Source organism: Lynx canadensis, chromosome D1 (genome assembly GCF_007474595.2).
Source record: "Lynx canadensis isolate LIC74 chromosome D1, mLynCan4.pri.v2, whole genome shotgun sequence".
Classification (NCBI taxonomy): Eukaryota; Metazoa; Chordata; class Mammalia; order Carnivora; family Felidae; genus Lynx; species Lynx canadensis.
The window spans coordinates 20,169,576-20,187,738 of NC_044312.2; the positions used below are offsets into that span (position 1 = coordinate 20,169,576).

Here is an 18,163-nt window from a genome sequence, read left to right on the forward strand (position 1 = left end):
ACATCTGGTGATTCATAGCTTCGGGCTAGGGGCCAGTAAAGGGGACCAAGGTGCCGTCCAGATACACCAGCTGTGCACCGAAGCAGCACTGCAAGACTCGGCCAAGTATCAAGGACAACACAGTGGTTCCCCACCTGCCCTACTTGAGCAATAGTTTAGGCTAATCCACCTTCTTTATTCCTCTAACCTGGGTGATTATTGGCCCGAGGCTGGCCTCCAAAGGCCTGCACGTGGCCTCCTCCGTTTGTACTTTTAAAAACAAAAGAGAGGGGCGCCTGGGTGGCTCAGTCCGTGCAGTGTCTGACTTCGGCTCAGGTCATGATCTCAGTCCATGAGTTCGAGCCCCGCGTCGGGCTCTGTGCTGACGGCTCAGAGCCTGGAGCCTTCTTTGGATTCTGTGTCTCCCTCTCTCTCTGCCCCTCCCCTGCTCATGCTCTGTCTCTGTCTCAAAAATAAACAAAAACATTAAAAAAAATTTTAAAACAAAAGAGAGACAGAGAGCTCTAGCCATCTGAGTCAGGGTGGCTATTTTGTGCCTCTTCACTTCGATTTGGGTTTGGTTTTTCTATTTCTAGACATCAGGCCCTGTCGCCCTCCCGGTGTTTCGGGCCGTCGGAGCTACATGGGGATTTAGGAACCATCTAATGTGCTTGTTGTGGAGCCAAGGAAACCGAAGCCCTGGGTAGTGAGTAAAGTTGCTCGAGATCACCCAGCTAGTCAGCTCAAAGTCAGGACTCGTTCTGTCGGGAGGTCCGGTGTCCCAGGCCGTGCGCGCTCTACCAAACCCAGCTGGGTTCGGTTTCCTGAATCCTGGCTAACTTTTCTGTCCTGTCCCCAGGGAGCTCCCACCTTCCCTGGTGCACACCACGACTTTTCTTCAGCTCAGCTCCTGCCTGCCCCTGGCGCCTCAGACACTCCTGGTCTTCCTGTCCGCTCTTGCCCACACACATCCTTGATGGGAACTGTCCTGCCCTGTCCTGCAAACCCGACTGCTTCCAGCCCAAGTGCGTCTGCGCCTTAGGGCCTGTGAGGTTTCAGGAGCCCCGCCTGGGTGACATCCAGATGGACACCGGGAAAAGCTCTTCTTTGCCCCAGAACCTGTTCCTCTCTGTTCTTCTCTTCCCACTCCATTTTCCTCTGTCTTCCCGACTCTCTGTTGCTCAATCTCCCTCAGTCTTCCTCCTCTGCTTCCTATCCCCCGGTTCTCCTCTTTTCTCTCCAGCTCCCAGCCCGGTCTCCTTGTCCCTCTTCTCTCCCTCCGTCCTCACTTTCCCGTTCCTGGTCCCGCCTGCGCTCTGCCCCTTTCCCTCTCCTCCTTTTCGTCCCCCCACCCTCCCCCGTCTCTTCCTCCACTCCCTTCCTCTCACCCTTCCACACATCTGTTTCTAATCTGAGCCCTCGAGGCGCCCGTTTGAAACAAAAAAGCTCCCCCCACCCTCAGGAACCTGGCACAAAAATTCCTGAATAAACCTTCCTCCCTCCTCCGATCCTCCCGCTTCCCCAGATACTCCTGAAACTGACCACCAGCCCTCCCCGCCCCCCAACCCTCCGCATCAGACGGTTCACGCCCAAAGTCCCCCCGGAGACGCGCCCCCCCGCCCCCCGCCCCCGGCCCCCCGCCCGCTCCCGGGCCCAGATGTGCGAGCCGCTGGCGATGGCCGACCGGGCGGGTCGCCGCGGCCAGATGTGTGCCCCCGCCCCCCAACCCCGCGCGGCGAGCGGGGACCCGGGCGCCCGCGCTCCCCGGGGGCCGCGGGGACGGCCTTGCGGAGCTGGCCCGCGCTCGCGAGCACTCACCTAGCCAGAGGAGGAGGAGGAGGAGGCTCATCCCGACGCCCCGGGCGCGGGCGCTCCCCCGCTCAGCCGCTGCTGGGCTCCGGGCCGGCGGGGCGCAGCCGACGGACCTCGGGCGAGCCGGGCGCGGCGCCTCGGGGTGCGCGCGGGGCGGCCGCAGCCATGTGCCGGCGCGGGAGCCGTCCCCGCGCCCGGTCCCCGCGCCCCCCGCCACCCCCCCGGCGCCGAGGGGCAGCTCGCGCCCGGACGGGAGCGGGGACCAGGGTCGGGGAGGACAGGGCCAGGCGGGAAGACGCTACCGCTCCGCGGAACACTTTTCCCTGTTAGGAAAGAAAAAAGAAGTGAAGAAAGAGAGGGGGGGGGAGAAAAGAGTGAGCTGGAACCACATGGTCGCCTCCCACCGGCAGCCCCTCCCTCGCCCCCACCCCCCCCCTCCCCGCGCCCGCCCTCGCGCAGCCGGGCCCGCCGCCGGGGCCGGGAGGGCAGGGGGCCGGGCCGCACCGACCCGCGCGGGGGATCGGCCGAGGCCTGGCCGCGCGTCCCCGGCTCCGTTCTCACTTTGTGCCTCTCTCCACTTCTCCCTGGCATCTCGTTTTCTCGCCCTCACTCACCCTCTGGGCTTCCAACTCTCTCCCTCATCTGCCCTCCCTCCCGCCACCGTGTCTCTCTCTCTCTCTCCCTCTCTCTCTTTCTTCATTTCTCTCCCATTTACATTCTTCTGGCCGCTCCCCTCTCACCTCCTCCCTCCTCTCCCTTCTTCCCTCGCTCCTTCTCTCCTCTGCTCGGCCCTCCCTGTCTGGCTGCGTCGTAGGAAAGCGCACGCTGACCATAAGGACGCCCTGCCTGCTTGGGAACCCCAGCCACCCTTCGCCTGGCCCTCCCTTGGCCTTTCGCATTCGCTCCCCCTCTCTCTCTTTCTGCTGTCAGTATTTACAGCAGCCCAGCCTCAGGTCCCCCGGGGGAGTGGGCTGTCCAGACCTCAGTGGAACTGGTCCATTAGGAAGCACTGCACGTGGCTCCGGCCCAAGTATGCATCACTCCCTTCCAGAAAGAAAAGGCAGAAGGCGTGCAATTCCCTCCTCGCCAGGGCCGCGCTCCTGGGCCCCAGGGACCCGCCTGCCGGCCAGTGGCACAGGTGGGAGCCGGCCTAAGGGAGGGAGAGGTCTGCCCTAGAGGGCCCTGGAGCACAGAGGCTAGAGGATACTAGAGGAAAGGGCGGTAGGGGCCGCGCTCGGGTCTCCACTGCCTGGAGCACGACGTGTGGCACACACGCCTCCTGGGCTCTGGGAAACCTTGGAACTGGGCTCTCTGGTCCCCAGACTCTGGATGTTCCTGGAGCGGTGACTTCTCTTTCAGCCACATTGAGGCATGAGGACCCGCTCCTCTCCAGCCTCACTGGTGTCTATGAGTGAGAGCTGCCGCCCCCCGCCCCCCGCGCTGAGAAGTTGGGGATGCTTTCCAAGAGATGAACCCCTCCAGGCCTGTTAGGCTTGCCTGATCGCACATTTGCCCCATTTTTCCAGGCCTCTCTCTAGGAGTCTTAGATCCCAGGAGCTGTATAGTAAGTACCCTCTGGTCCTAAGGAAGACCAACCCATTTCATAGACGAGGAAAGCAGAGGCTTGGAGAGGTAGGGGACTCTCACCACGTTGCTCACCACGTCGCTCAAGGCAGGGGCTGTCGTGGCGGCTTTGGGATCAGCTGTAAGTTCCTTTAGAATGCCAACGTTTATCCGTGTTGTCTCTGCTTCTTCAGTAACGATTTATTCATCTACTGTGCACCAGGTGCTTTTTTTAGGGTGAGGACACAAAGCGAGTAGAACTTGGTTACTGACATTTTTTCAATATTTGGAACTAACATGGCAGGGCACCGACTACAGACCAGGAATTATGTTAATTATTTAACATTTGTCTTTGCATTTAATTCTTAGAGCAATGCTAAGGGATAGGCATTTTTTTTAAATTTTTTTTTAATGTTTATTTTCGAGACAGAGAGAGAGCATGAAGGGGGGAGGGTCAAAGAGAGACAGAGACACAGAATGTGAAGCAGGCTCCAGGCTCCGAGCTGTCAGCACAGAGCCCGACGCGGGGCTCGAACCCACAAACCATGAGATCATGACCCGAGCCAAAGTCGGTTGCCCAACTGACTGAGCCACCCAGGCACCCTGGGATAGGCATTTTAAAAAAAAAAATGTTTATTTACTTTTGAGAGAGAGAGAGAGCAAGTGTGAGTGGGGAAGGGGTGGGGAGACAGAACGAGAGAGAGAGAGAGAGAGAGAGAGAGATAGAGAATCCTAAGCAGGCTCCATGCCATCAGTGCAGAGCCCCACGGGGGGCTTGATCTCGCGAATGAGATCATGACCTGAGGGGAAAGCAAGAGTTGGACACTTACCCGATTGAGCCACCCAGGTGCCAGGAAGAGGCATTTTTAACTCCATCTTAAATGATGAGGAAACCAGAAACTAGAGAGATTAATATTATGCCTCATATCACAAAATATTAAAACCTCTCTCTTTTATTAATATTCTAACTTAATATTCTTTTTTTTAAATGTTTGTTTATTTTTGAGAGAGATAGAGACGGAGCATGAGAGGGGGAGGGGCAGAGAGAGGGGGAGACCAGAATCCAAAGCAGGCTCCAGGCTCCGGGCTGTCAGCACAGAGCCCGACGCGGGGCCCGAACTCACAAACTGCGAGATCGTGACCTGAAGTCGGATGCTCAACCGACTGAGCCACCCAGGCGCCCCTCTAATTTAATAATCTAAAATATTTTTATTTTATATTATAAGATTTAAAAGCTCTCTGACTCTGAGTAGTTTTATCTTCCATTTTGAACCATTTCTGGTTCAATAGGAGAAATCGAAATATTCACAACTATAATTCACATGGGGATGTGTTGAAACAAGGTTTATTCTTAAAGGCTGACAAAGGTGAGAGGGAAAATAGAGAAGGTGGCTTTTTGTTATTTCCACTTTAAAATTTTATTTAGTATTTGGAATAATTTCAGGCTTACAGAAAAGTTGCGAGAACAGTACAAAGAATTCTTGGGTACCCTTCACCCAGATTCCTCCTTTTTCTTTCTTTCTAAGGGAGATATTTTTGCAAAGGTTTTAAAGCCCCATTTCTAATCCCCCTACCACTGTGGCCTTTGTCCTGAACCTTGTGACACCATTTATTGCTTAAGGGCTGGTGTGCACAGGACAGATGTGTGTGGGTGTAAGCATGCGTGTGTTTAAACCTACCATTGCTCAAGCTGGAAGGTAACAAGACTTCACTCCAAGACATGAGTCATCAGCAAAGGAAATGGATCACCTGGGCTGAGATTAGGTCATAAACACTCGGTTTTCCCAGGTCCAAAGTCTTATAACCAGTAGATATTTGGCATATGTTCCTTGGAAAGAGTTTTGTGTCCCTGAAGATGACTGTCCCTTTACCTGAAGCCTCTTGTCTACTATCCCGCATCTGTGGGCCCTGAGTGGACAGTGCCTTGGGACGGTTCATAACTCAGCAGCCCATTGCGTACCTACGCCATAGCCCATGCTGACCCAGCTGGGTGACACGGGAATCGAAAGAGCTATGTGGCAGTCCTTACCCTAAATGGACCTCTCCGTCCCGTGGGAGAGGAAAAGTCAACATGTGAACTGTTTCAGCCACAATATGAGAAAGCTATGTAGTTAAGTGCCTGAATAAATTATCCTGACAGTACGAAACACTGGGCATTCCAAGAAAGGAGGGAGCACTGTAGGCTGGGTGGTGGCGAAGTTTCCCTGGGAGAACAAGGCTGGAGTCAAGCCTCGGGGGATGATGAATAGAATAGAATTTCATTAGATGAGAAGACCTGAGGAGGACCATTGAGGGGGGGGGGGTGGCATTTCTAGACAATGACGCAGAGGTAGAGTTTGGTGTACTGGGGGGTATTGAATGAAATGAAATACATGAAAGGAAAAACCGATGGACAAGCGAAGTCCCCTGGAACAGATAGCCTGAAGCAAAAATGGTGGAGTCCTGAATGCGAGGCAAAGGATTCTGGAAACGATTCTGTGGCTTCTCCAGACTCACTGACAAAACTTTTAGCAGAGGGGACTTTGATGAGAACCATATTTTAGGAAACAGAAATTGGCAGCTTTTGCCCAGAGGTGATCCCAATGACGGCCAAGGGTGGAGGGTTTCTGCACCCCCTTTCCTATCCATCAGGCTCCCTCCCCCATGCATTATGGTGACAGCTAACATTTTCTCAGTGTTTTCTTCTTTTTTTTTAATGTTTATTTATTTATTTTGAGAGAGAGAGAGAGTCAGGGAGTGGGGAAGGGTCAGAGAGAGGGAGAGAGAGAATCCCAAGCAGGCTCCATGCTGTCAGCACAGACCGGATGTGGGGCTCGAACCCACGAACCAAGAGATCAGGACCTGAGCTGAACACAAGAGTCGGATGCTTAACCGACTGAGCCACCCAAGTGCCCAGCTCAGTATCTTCTAAAGTGATAACACATGCAGTTTCAAGACAAGTCCCTTATCCTCCCCACTCAATGGGGGAGCCAAGAGCACCACCCTACATTTCTTTTGTACAGGAATTTTAATTTTTTTTAAAGCTTATTTATTTTGAGAGAGAGAGCATGCGCAAGCATGCATGTGGGAAGGGCAAAGAAAGAGGGAAAGAATCCCAAGCAGCCTCCCTCCGAGTTATCAGTGCCCGACACCAGGCTCAAACTCGGATCCACTCAGGAACTGAATCATGAGATCATGATTTGGGGCTGAAATAAAGAGTCGGATGCTTAACGGACTGAGCCACCCAGGTGCCCCTGTACGGGAATTTTAGAACCACCACAGGGTGCATGAAAACATTAAACGAAAAACCTGAAGCAGAGAAACTGATCAGGACTTGTTGCATCACATGGGGAGATCACATGAGGGTTGTGAAACAAGCAAGGAAGATACTTGGAAGAGAGATTACACAGGTCATAGCCAATGGTCATCGTAGTGGGGGGGATGAAAGAGACACCAAAACTAAGTGATCTCATATATTGTTATATATGCTAAGATTACTAACATTTATTTATTGACCTCCTAGTCAATTCCAGGGCTTAGAAACATCATCAATAAGCCCCACAATACCATATTATAATGAGGACACTAAGGTTCGGAGAGATTAAATCAATTGCTTATAGTTCTATGTAAACAACTGAGGCAGGACGTAAAGTCAGAAGACTGAAAGCCCTTATACCTCACTGTCTTTTGATGATACCACTAACAAACTAGGGAAGTCAAGTAAGTTAACTTATCAGGAAGGGAAAGATACATTTGAGACATGGTAACTTTCAGGGGATGGTAAACCATCATTTGTCATCCATCTATCCATCCATCCATCCATCCATCCATCCATTTTTTCTATTTTTTTCTTCCAATCAGCAATTCAGTGGAAAATCAATGGAAATTCAGTGGAACATCAATGGTGAACAAAGCCAAAGTTGCCCTTGCCCTCCAGATGTTTATGGTGAGTTAAGGAGGATGGATAATTTAAGCAGTCACGATGGGCAATGAGAAGTAATCTGAACGGGAAAGTGCACAGCACCATGGGGCTGATGGCAGGACCCTGCACCCAGTGGAGGAGCCATCCAGGGAGACCTCCCCCGGGGCGGGGCGGGAGAAAGCCCTGTAAACATAGGGGGCGGGGAACAAAGTGACGAAGCTCTTCGTGGGTGGCTTCGAGTAGGTCATCTGGCTTCACCGAGCCTTCCTTTCCTCTTTCCCCAACACTGTTCCGAGGAAGAAAGGAGATTCTGAAGAAAGTGCCTACCCCAGTGTAACCCACAGGAGACTCAGTAAATATTTGTTCCGACAAGATAAGTTGAGTTCATAGGATCCCATTCCCCGCAGTAAAAAGGAGCCAACTTCTGTCTCATTTCCTTTTTCTACTAAAACTAGGTTATCTTTTAATGTTCTTTCTTGTCTCGCAAGGATGCTTCTTGACCTGGCTCTTCAGTGTGCTGGTTCTTTGTCTGGCTGAGCAGTACGAGGCCACGGCTGGCTTGCAGGGTCATGACTGGAGGCTGTGTCTAGGGATCCCTGTGAGCTAATGGGGGCCAAGGAATAAGGAGTTCTTCCAAAGGTAGAGAAAGCATCTCTTTTCCACCCAGAGGGCCGGGGAGTGGGGGAGAAGTGCCAATTGCCGGGCCCTGCTCTGTCCCACCCTGTGAGAGGACAGTCCCCAACTTTGATCCGTGTGGCCAGCTGAGAAGGCAGGATGCACAGACCTGTCCCTCGACCCCATTGGGGTCTGGAGGGGGCCAGTGGGAGAATCAAGAGCCAAGATGAAACACAGAGGCGTATGTAGCTGCTGAGCCGAAGGATGCACAGTCAGAATCTTTACTGCCCCTTCTTCCCAGAGGTCAGCAAGATCTGGGGGTCCCCGGCTTCTCCCTACATCCTACTTTCAATTTCTGCTAAACTCACACCCTCGGAGAGGCAGTTTAGACTTTGGAGGAAGACCGGCTGATTTTATTTTTCGGGGTGCCTGGGTGGCTCAGTCGGTTAAGTGTCCGATTCTTGGTTTCAGCTCAGGTCATGATCTCACAGTTCATGGGTTCAAGCCCCCCATCGGGCTCTGGGCTGACAGTGCAGAGCCTGCCTGGGAGTCTCTCTCTCCCCCTCTCTCTCTGTCCCTCTTACACTTGTGCTGTCTTTGTCTCTCTCAAAGTAAATAAATAAACTTAAATTAAAAAAAAAAAACGGTTTTATTTTTAAGTAATCTCTCCACCCAACACGGGGCTCGAACTTAGAACCCTGAGATACAAGAGCCACACGCTCTACCGACTAAGCTAGCCAGGAGCCAAAGGCAGGCTGGTTTGAGATTCTCGCTAGTCTCCTTACTGTGGCCAACTTGGGCAAGTTTCCTAACCTCTCTCAGCCTCCCCTATTTCAGCTGTAAGATGTCTCTTGGGGTTGATCAGAAGATCCTGTGAAAGCACCTAACACAGGGCACATGGGTGGTGGGTAAGAGTCAAGCTCCCTTCTCTGTTCTCTCTTTATTAATGCGACGGCAAGCCCCCTGACGCCAGTCTACGTGGTAACTGGATCTCTGCATGCTCCTTTCACCCCTCGGAGACTGGGAGGACAGAATCTCCTCCCTTGAAGGGTGAAGTCTTATAGCTTCCCTAGAAACACACAGCAAAAGGAGAAGCAAAAGCATCAGTAGCTTTCTCCCTCACCTCATTCCCCACCTCTGAGTTGGGATCGACGCCAGAAGGTTCTTCTTTGGTTAATGATACTCAGAATTAGGGGCACCTGGGTGGCTCGGCTGGTTAAGTGTCCGACTCTTGATTTCCGCTCCGGTAACGATCTCACGGTTCGTGGATTCAAGCCCCTCAAGGAGCTTCATGCTAGCAGCATGGAGCCTGCTTGGGATTTGAGATTCTCGCTCTCCTTGTCTCTCTCTGCCCTTCTTCTGCTTGTGCTCTCTCTCTCTCAAAATAAGTAAATAAAAACTTAAAAAATTTTTAATATTTATTTTAGAGAGAGAGAGAGAGAGAGAGAGAGAGAGACAGCGTGAGCAGGGGAGGGGCAGAGAGAGAGAGAGAGAGAGAGAGAGAGAGAGAGAGGAAGGCACAGAATCCAAAGCAAGCTCCAAGCTCCGAGCTGTCAGCACAGAGCCCGGCGCGGGGCTCAAACTCATGAACCGTGAGATCATGACCTGATTGGTTAAACCCAGCCGCTTAACCGATTGAGCCACCCAGGCGCTCCGACAAATAAAAACTTAAAAAATATAATAATACTCAGAATTACCCACAAGACCAACTGTCCTAAGGAAGCCAAATGGGAGAACAGTAAGATTAAGCACTAAATTTCAGATCGTCGGATCTAAAGGAGTATTAGGGGCCACTCATCAAACTTGATCATTTTACGGAAAGGACACAAGCTCAGAGAGGAACAGCGCCTCGTCCAGGGCCACACAGCTAAGTTGGTGGCATGGCAGTTATGAGAGCCCTAGTCTGATTCCTAGTCCAGCGTCTCATGCGGGCCCGCTGTGGTCCCCTGGGTAACCAGACCCACGCCTGGCTTCATCCTGCAGCCCAACAGAGACCTGGGTGATTTTTCCGAGAACGCTCCAGCATGTTTCCCTCTGTGACGTGTAAACACATCGCAGAGAATGCAAACTGCCCAGCCAGAAGAGAGAAATAATTCATATCTTTCCGGCTGAGGAGCAGTGACTTGCTGTCCCCAGCTAGCACGAACTCTCGTGTCCTTTTCATTCATTCAGGCCTGAAAGCCGCGTTCCGGCCTGAAAGCCTGCATTAGTTCCCCCTCTGGGCAGCTGCTGTCTCCACTATCAAGCTGGATGGGTCCTTCGAGTTCCTTTCAGTTGAACTTCCTCATTTTGCAGACTTAGCCCCAGACAGGGCATGTGCTGTCTCGGGGGTCACAACTCAAGTTAGAGGCAGAGCCAAGTTTGAGACCAGTTACCCAGCCCCCTTCTCCTTCCAGCTGTGTGCAAATTAGCTTACAGCCTCTTCCTGAACAGTCGGGAATGAGAACAGAAAAATCCATGGTGGCAGAAACAGGTGTGATAGGGCTCAGGGAGGAGCTGGGACACTTTCCTTTTTCTTTCTTTCTTGCTTGCTTTCTCCCTCTCTCTTTTTTCTTTCTTTCTTTCTTTCTTTCTTTCTTTCCTTTCTTCTTTCTCTCTCTCTCTCTCTCTCTCTCTCTCTCCCACCCGCCCTCTCGGGCTCTTTCTTTCTTTCTTTCTTTCTTCCTCCAAATGGATGAGGCTGTCAAAACCACAGCATAAAACTCAAGACAACATATGCAAAGCCTGAACAGGCCACTAGGGTCCTGTGGGGAACGCGTATTTTTGTGGGCTGAGATGCTGAGAGCTGTCAACAGCTGCTTGCAGCTGCTCTGTGGCAAGACTCATGTGTGTGGTGGCCAGGCCGAGGAGACAGGAGGGGAGGAGAAACATTTCCCACCTTCCCAGCTACCACGCACGACACCAACTTGGGTCGTGGTCATGCAGCCCCTTGCATTGTCTGGCATCTGTCCCGACTATACTATTCCCAGGAGCAGGGGTGAGGAACAGGCCAGCTGCGGTCCGAAACCGCTGTGTGAGAGGCAGTGGAGGGTAGGGGATGGAGCCCGACGCGTGACATCAGGAGAGCAGGATTGTATACTACCCGGCACTGGCACTCACCGAGTTACCTTGAGCGAATTGTTTAACCTCAGGCTTCTGTCTGAAGAAAACAGGGATGCTAGTGCTTTGCGAACTCTCAAGTTCTTTACGGATGCGAGGTAAGGATTGTTAAGAGTGTAAATTGCAGGAAATGGAATGACCTAAGTTGAGTTGGTCATTCTTCTCTGGGCCCCCTCTTTCTCAGCTGGAGCAGAGAATCGATCAGTCCAGGAGTGTTTAGTGTCTACCCATGATAGACACAGAAGCAGCAGAACCCGGGCTCAGGACTCAGGGTAGCTCTTCCCCTCTGGCTTCCCCGAGGATGTGCTGAGCACAAAGACAAGTTTGGGTGAGTCTGGTCCCTGGATCCCCCAGCCCCAGTCTCAACACAGCTCTACCATAGAGAGAACTGAAAAAAACCTGAAACCTTTCCAGGGCCTGCCTTGCTCCGGGGAAGTCCATGTGACGTCGTTCTGGCCAACGTGTCAGGAGTAAGAGAAGTTTGCTAAGGAGTTTTTGGTAAATATTTGCTTTATGCTATGTGTAAGCCAGAAATGGATTTTGCCTGTAAAGAACATCCAGTTTTAAGGGGGAGCGTATAATGTGTGTGTGTGTGTGTGTGTGTGTGTGTGTAAGTAATCTCTACACCCCACATGGGGCTCGAACTTACAACCTGGAGGTCAGGAGTGGCATGCCCTACTGACTGAGCCAGCCAGGTGCCCCTAATGTGTTCTTAAATAACCACAAACCTAAGATAAGGCTTTGGCCTAAAACAGGCATAGTCAAGTGCTGTAGAATTTAAAAGGAGGACACTATTATTTCATCCTGTGTAGTCATCAGGGACTGCTTCATGGAGGAGGTGGCATTTGAGATGGATAGAACTTGAACAAGCAAGGTCGGGACAATCAGACATGTTTCCCAGCGACAGACTCACCAGCCCCAAACTTCCCCACTATTCTGAGCCACGTTGTAGGTAATCTAACTGTTCTCGCCAGGTGGAAAAATTATAACTTATAACTCCGGACATAATCAGATATTCCATCTTGTACTCACAGAGCACGTTCTTCAGAGTCCTTTAAAGATACAATCTGAGGGGCGCCTGGGTGGCACAGTCGGTTAAGCGTCAGACTTCAGCCAGGTCACGATCTCGCGGTCCGTGAGTTCGAGCCCCGCGTCAGGCTCTGGGCTGATGGCTCAGAGCCTGGAGCCTGTTTCCGATTCTGTGTCTCCCTCTCTCTCTGCCCCTCCCCCGTTCATGCTCTGTCTCTCTCTGTCCCCCAAAAAAATAAATAAACGTTGGGAAAAAAAAAAAAAAGATACAATCTGAGGCACCTGGGCAGCTCAGTCGGTTGAGCGTCCGACTTCGGCTCAGGTCATGATCTCACAGTTCACGCGTTCGAGCCCTGCACCGGGCTCTGTGCTGACAGCTCAGAGCCTGGAGCCTGCTCTGGATTCTGTGTCTCCCTCTCTCTCTGCCCCTCCCCTGCTCATGCTCTGTCTCCCTCTCTCTCAGAAATAAACATTTAAAAAAAATTTAAAGAGGGCGCCTGGGTGGCGCAGTCGGTTAAGCGTCCGACTTCAGCCAGGTCACGATCTCGCGGTCCGGGAGTTCGAGCCCCGCGTCAGGCTCTGGGCTGATGGCTCGGAGCCTGGAGCCTGTTTCCGATTCTGTGTCTCCCTCTCTCTCTGCCCCTCCCCCGTTCATGCTCTGTCTCTCTCTGTCCCAAAAATAAATAAACGTTGAAAAAAAAAATTAAAAAAAAAAATTAAAAAAAAAAAATTTAAAGATACAATCGAACTCATCCGTCTATAGTGGGCAGGGGTGGATAAACAATAAAGAAGGGGGCTCACAGACATGAAGGGAGGTCTCGAGATTCTAGAGCTGTTTGGAAGGAGAGCCTGCTGATCAGCCTTGAAACGATCTGAGGCACCTGGGCTTGGCCATATCAGCCTTCATGGAACCTTCCACCTTCATCTTTAGCCACGTAGATGCACAGCCTCCCCTGCGTGTGCACTCACACAGTGGCGGTGGGAGGGCTTTATCCAGTATGCATCATCTAACGAATTCCCATGCACAGTGAAGGTACATGAACTTTCTACAAGGAAGCTCTGTGCTTGGGGTTGGTTCATTATCTCTAACAGCAATTCATGGATGAGCCCAAGTAATTCGAGTGCTTTCCCTGGTGACCAGTGAATGCTTTTGTGAGATTCCTGGCTGAGCTTAGGGCTGGCATGTCAAATAGAAGCTAACCTGGTTTCCCAGGGACCATTCTTCAACCCCTCCGAAAAAGCTAACCTGGACAACCACGGGTGGAAAAATCTCCATCCATACATTCAATAGGATGGCTTGTGTAAAACAAACGAACAAAGCCCAGAAAGTAGTAAGTGATGATGAGGATGCGGAGAGATTAAGACCCTTGGGGACCCTAGTTGGGAATATAAAATGGTGCAGCTGTTGCGGAAAAAGGTATGATGATCCCTCAAAAAATTAAACATAGAATTACCATATGGCCCAGCGATTCCACGTCTGGATATATTCTCAAAAGAACTGAAGGCAGGGACCCAAAGAGGTACTTGGACGCCCACGTTCATAACAGCATCGTTTACAATAGCCAAAAGGCAGAAACAACGCAGATGCTCACTGACAGATGAACATATAAACAAAATGTGGCATACCCGTACAACGGAATATTATTCAGCCTTTAAAAGGAAGGAAATTCTGTCCCGTGCTACCACATGGATGAACATTAAGGACACTATGCTAAGTGACATAAGCCAGTCACAAAAGGACAAATATTGTATGATTCCACTTATATGAAGGACGTAGAGTGGTCAAATTCAGACAGAAAGGAGAACAAGACTTTCCAGGGGGCTGGGGGCAGGAGGGAATGGTGTTTAATGGGTACAGCATTTCAGCTTTGCAAGATGAAAGGATTTCTGGAGATGGGTGGTGGTGGTGGTGGCCTAATGATTTGAACGCACTTAATGCCACTGAATTGTACACTTAAAAAATGGCTAAGATGATAAATTTAATGTTACATGCATTTGGCCACAGTAAGAAAAATTTTTCCTCTACAACGTTGGTTCCTTTTTAAAAAATCTACTCCTAGGAGAGCCTGGGTGGCTCAGTCGGTTAGGCATCAGACTTCAGCTCAGGTCATGATCTTGTGGTTTGTGAGTTCGAGTCTAGCATTAGGCTCTGTGCGGACAGCTCGGAGCCTGGAGCCTGCTTTGGATTCTGTGTCCCCCTAGCTCTCTGCCCCTCCCCCACTTGTACTCTGTCTCTTTCATAAATATATAAATACATAAAAATTTTTAAAATCTACTCCCAAATGGTCCAGCTCAGCCGTGACCTAGTCTACCTTTTGGAGATTATTAATAGAACTCAAATCGCTAAATCTTGAATCAGAAAGCCCAGATTCAAATCTCAGTTCTACTGCTTGTTAGCTGTTTGATCTTGTTCTTACTGAGCCTCAATTTCCTGGTCTTTGGTCAAATATAAGATCAATTTTGACTATTTCCTCAGGCAGATATGAAGATCCAATGAGATAATTTATGCATGTGGTGAGCAAACTGCAGAACACGAAACAAACATGAGAGACTTTTTTTCCGGAGAACAATGAGGTTCTCTCTGGGGCCTACTGCAATATTTTCCAACTTTTCTTGCCAAAAATTTCCTTCAATCACACCTAAATTCCTTCTAATCCAGCTTCAGCCAGCTTGGACCTAACCTTTCCATTGGGACATCTCCAAATTCCTGGTTTAGAGATCCTTCCATCTGGCGGGCGTCAAAGAGGACAGTAGGAACCATTAACAGAACCATTTGGAACCGGTAACTTTTGGGGCCCGAGGACAGAATTCTTCTCCAGGTCCGATTTGGCTTGCAAATTCCTGGCTGTCATAGCAACCCCAAAAGCAAAGGAGGACTGTTTCGCATCATCTTTGACAGCAGCCTGGGCTGGGAGTGCACTCAGGTTGGCCCAAGTAAACAGCGTTCAGTGGTAACCACTCTGTGCCCCTCTCTCTGGGCCGAGGGGTGGGGGGAGGCAGGGAGCTGGCCAGCCTCAAGCCCTCTGGCCGCACTGCTTCCCTCCTGGTGTCACCCAGCTCCCCATCTGCTTCTCATCTCCCAGCGGCTTGGCCAGATCCAGAGTGGGGAGGGGTTTCCGGAGGAGGCCCACCTGGGAGATGAAATTAACGCCACCACGGGAGCAACGACGGCACCTTGCGTCAAGATGTAGGAGGATGACTTGGGGAGGAGGTGGTCGATGGCACTTTCACGGTGTTTCAAGCGTCCCCGTTAATTTCACAGTTGGCCTCGGCTGACCCCACTCCAGTGTTTGCAACCGGGCCCATTTGTCTCTAGGGATGATCTAAAAATGTTGAAGATCTTAAAAAAAAAAAAAAAAGTAACCAGCTTCACAATATGAAAAGAAAACATGAAAACAAAATTAAGCTACCTCACTAAATCTACAAAGACGTTATTATGCCATTTTAATGGTTACATTTACCACCCGATTTTTACCTACCCAGAGAACAATTCACAGGCTAGTTTTTCCTCATGGGCGCAATTCCCGAGTGGGTACGATAACTGCCGAGGAATCATTGTTAGGCCAAATTAGAAAAGTAAAACTATAGGGGCGCCTGGGTGGCTCAGTCGGTTGAGTATCCGACTTTGGCTCAGGGCATGATCTTGCAGTCCGTGAGTTCGAGCCCCACATCGGGCTCTGTGCTGACAGCTCAGAGTCTGGAGCCTGTTTCCGATTCTGTGTCTCCCTCTCTCTCTGACCCTCCCCCATTCATGCTCTGTCTCTCTCTGTCGCAAAAATAAATAAATGTTAAAAAAAATTTTTTTTAAAATACTGCAAGATTTTTGTAGTTAAAAAAGTTAGATTTGCGGTATGTTTTAATATGCTTCATAGAAAGTGGTCTGAGGGTTCTAAAAGGCCTATGGAGGCCTCAAAATGTTCCCGCTTATTGCTTATAAGTTGATTTCTTTTTCCTTTCTCTTTCTCTTACTCTTGTTTCTTTCCTTCTTCCTCCTTCTCTCCCTCCTCCTTTCCCTTTCTTTCCCCCCTTCCCTTCCCTTCCTCCTTTCCTTCCCTTCCCTTCCTCCTTCCTTCCTCCCTTCCTTCCTCTTTTCTTTCTCCTCTTTTCTTCCTTCCTCCTCTTTTCTTTCTTCCTCTTTTCCTTTCTACCACAGAGCACAGTACTATTGCTCCCTGATACCGAAGCAGTATGAAATCGTACAGAGGATCTATGTACTCAGACAGCTTGTGTTCTCATCCTAGGAACCTGGACACATTGCTACCTGCCTGGTCCTCTGCTATCCATGTATCCACTTATAAACCAGTAACCATTGCTTCTAAGACTTCTTGCGCCAGTTAGACTAAAGCATTGGACAAAATTAAGTTGTTCTTAATACCGATATAAACACCCACCCCATTTCGCTCGTCATCACCAAACAGTAATATGTCTTCTAGCCACTGGAATATTCCTCCTCTAAGATGCGCAGAAGCCATGTCTGTGTTTCTAGTTCTTTCTGTATTCAGGCAAGTGCGGTATCCTGTCCAAAAGTCAATGTTGTTAAACCTATCTGATTATCATGTTTCTCCTCTCCGTGGGCGATGTTCAAAATTACTGTGCACGTGTCAACTAATTCTGGAGACTTTCTGTCGTGTTCAGTATCATCTCTTTAGGTGCTGGATCATGCGCGGGGCTCAGGGGCCTTTCAGAGGAGGACTCAGGGAAGTTGGGGGACTCCAACGAGCCTAGACAGTAATTGCTGAAATTTGTCAATGTGGAACAGTGCAGAAGATGTACTCTTAGAATAGAAATATTCCAATGTTGGGGCGCCTGGGTGGCTCAGTCGGTTAAGCATCCGACTTCAGCTCAGGTCACGATCTCACAGTCTGTGGGTTCAAGCCCCGCATCGGGCTCTGTGCTGACAGCTCAGAGCCTGGAGCCTGCTTCCGATTCTGTGTCTCCCTCTCTCTCTGTCCCTCCCCTGCTCATGCTCTGTCTCTCTCTGTCGCGAAAATAAATAAAAACATTTAAAAAAATTAAAAAAAAAGAAATATTCCAATGTTTAGTAATGAGCATCCCAACTGAATATCAGCCTTCCTCACCCCATCGTAATCCATTATTAATTTCTGCATTTATTCTGTCAACACTTAATTTTGACCCGCTTCTTGTGCAAAGCAACAGGTTAGACCCAATGGGGGATATTAAGAAGAATAAAGAAACATGCCCTAAGGAAACAGCTGGTCTCGTAAGAGAGCTATGGCATATGAACAAATGGCCTCAGTGAGGACAGTGCATGAAAAATGTCATAAGAAAAGTATACTTGACTTGGGGGTCAAGAGCGTGAAGTCACCTCGGGCTAGAAAGATCATGGAGGACTTCACGGAGAAGGTAACTTCTGAGCTGGGGCCTTGAAGGATGGGTAACATTACAATACATGAATAAGAAAGACATGGCCAGGGCAGAGAGGCTCAGAGGAGGTGGAATAGAATTTTGGAGGGTCCAAGTCGTGACATTTGGGGTGCATAAGACACTTGTGGGTACAGGTAGCCCAATGGGGTGGCATTGGGCCAAATCGCTGGGAAAATGTCTAGGCTTTACTCAGTAGGCACAGGAAGCTGTTAGTTTTTGACCCAGGGAGCAACACAGTCCTCACGAAGTTTGATCAGATTCACATGTATACACCTTAAAGGAAGGCAGTGGGATTGGAAATGGTTGAGGAGAGCGGGTAGAGTGCGCTGGGACCAACTGGGGATGGAAAGTTCGCCTTCAAGGCATGCAGTGTCCCAGGTGAGAGGTAAAGAGGGCTGAGCTGGGACAGAGGCAGTATGTCTAAGGAAGACATGACGAGTCTCAACCTGTGAATTGACAGTCATGAGATGTAGTGATTGATTAGAAGAGCAGGAGTATGGGAAGGGAGAGAGAGAAGTCAATTGCCACGTTGGTCTCAAGCCAGGACAAAAAGAAGAGTTACCATTCTTCTTTTTTTAATGTTTACTTATTTTGAGAGAGAGAGAGAGAGAGAGAGAGAATGAGGGGGAAGGGGCAGAGAGAGGGAGAGAGAGAGAGAATCCCAAGCAGGCTTCGCATGTCAGCACAGAGCCCAACACGGGGCTCGAACTCTCGAACCGTGAGATCATGACCTGAGCCGTCAAGAGTCGGACGTTCAACCAACTGAGCCACCCAGGCGCC

The 18,163-nt window shown here is 50.2% G+C and overlaps 1 protein-coding gene across 1 annotated transcript in view; it reads right to left on the reverse strand.

The window, feature by feature from the left end:
• Positions 1 to 1,868, reverse strand: part of LOC115524835 (CXADR like membrane protein) — a 99,044-nt gene extending 97,176 nt beyond the window's left edge. Inside the window, 1 exon segment of the mRNA XM_030331534.1 lies at positions 1,798 to 1,868. Coding sequence (XP_030187394.1) covers positions 1,798 to 1,828 — 31 coding nt within the window. The 5' untranslated portion in view covers positions 1,829 to 1,868.
• Positions 1,869 to 18,163: the final 16,295 nt, after the last annotated feature.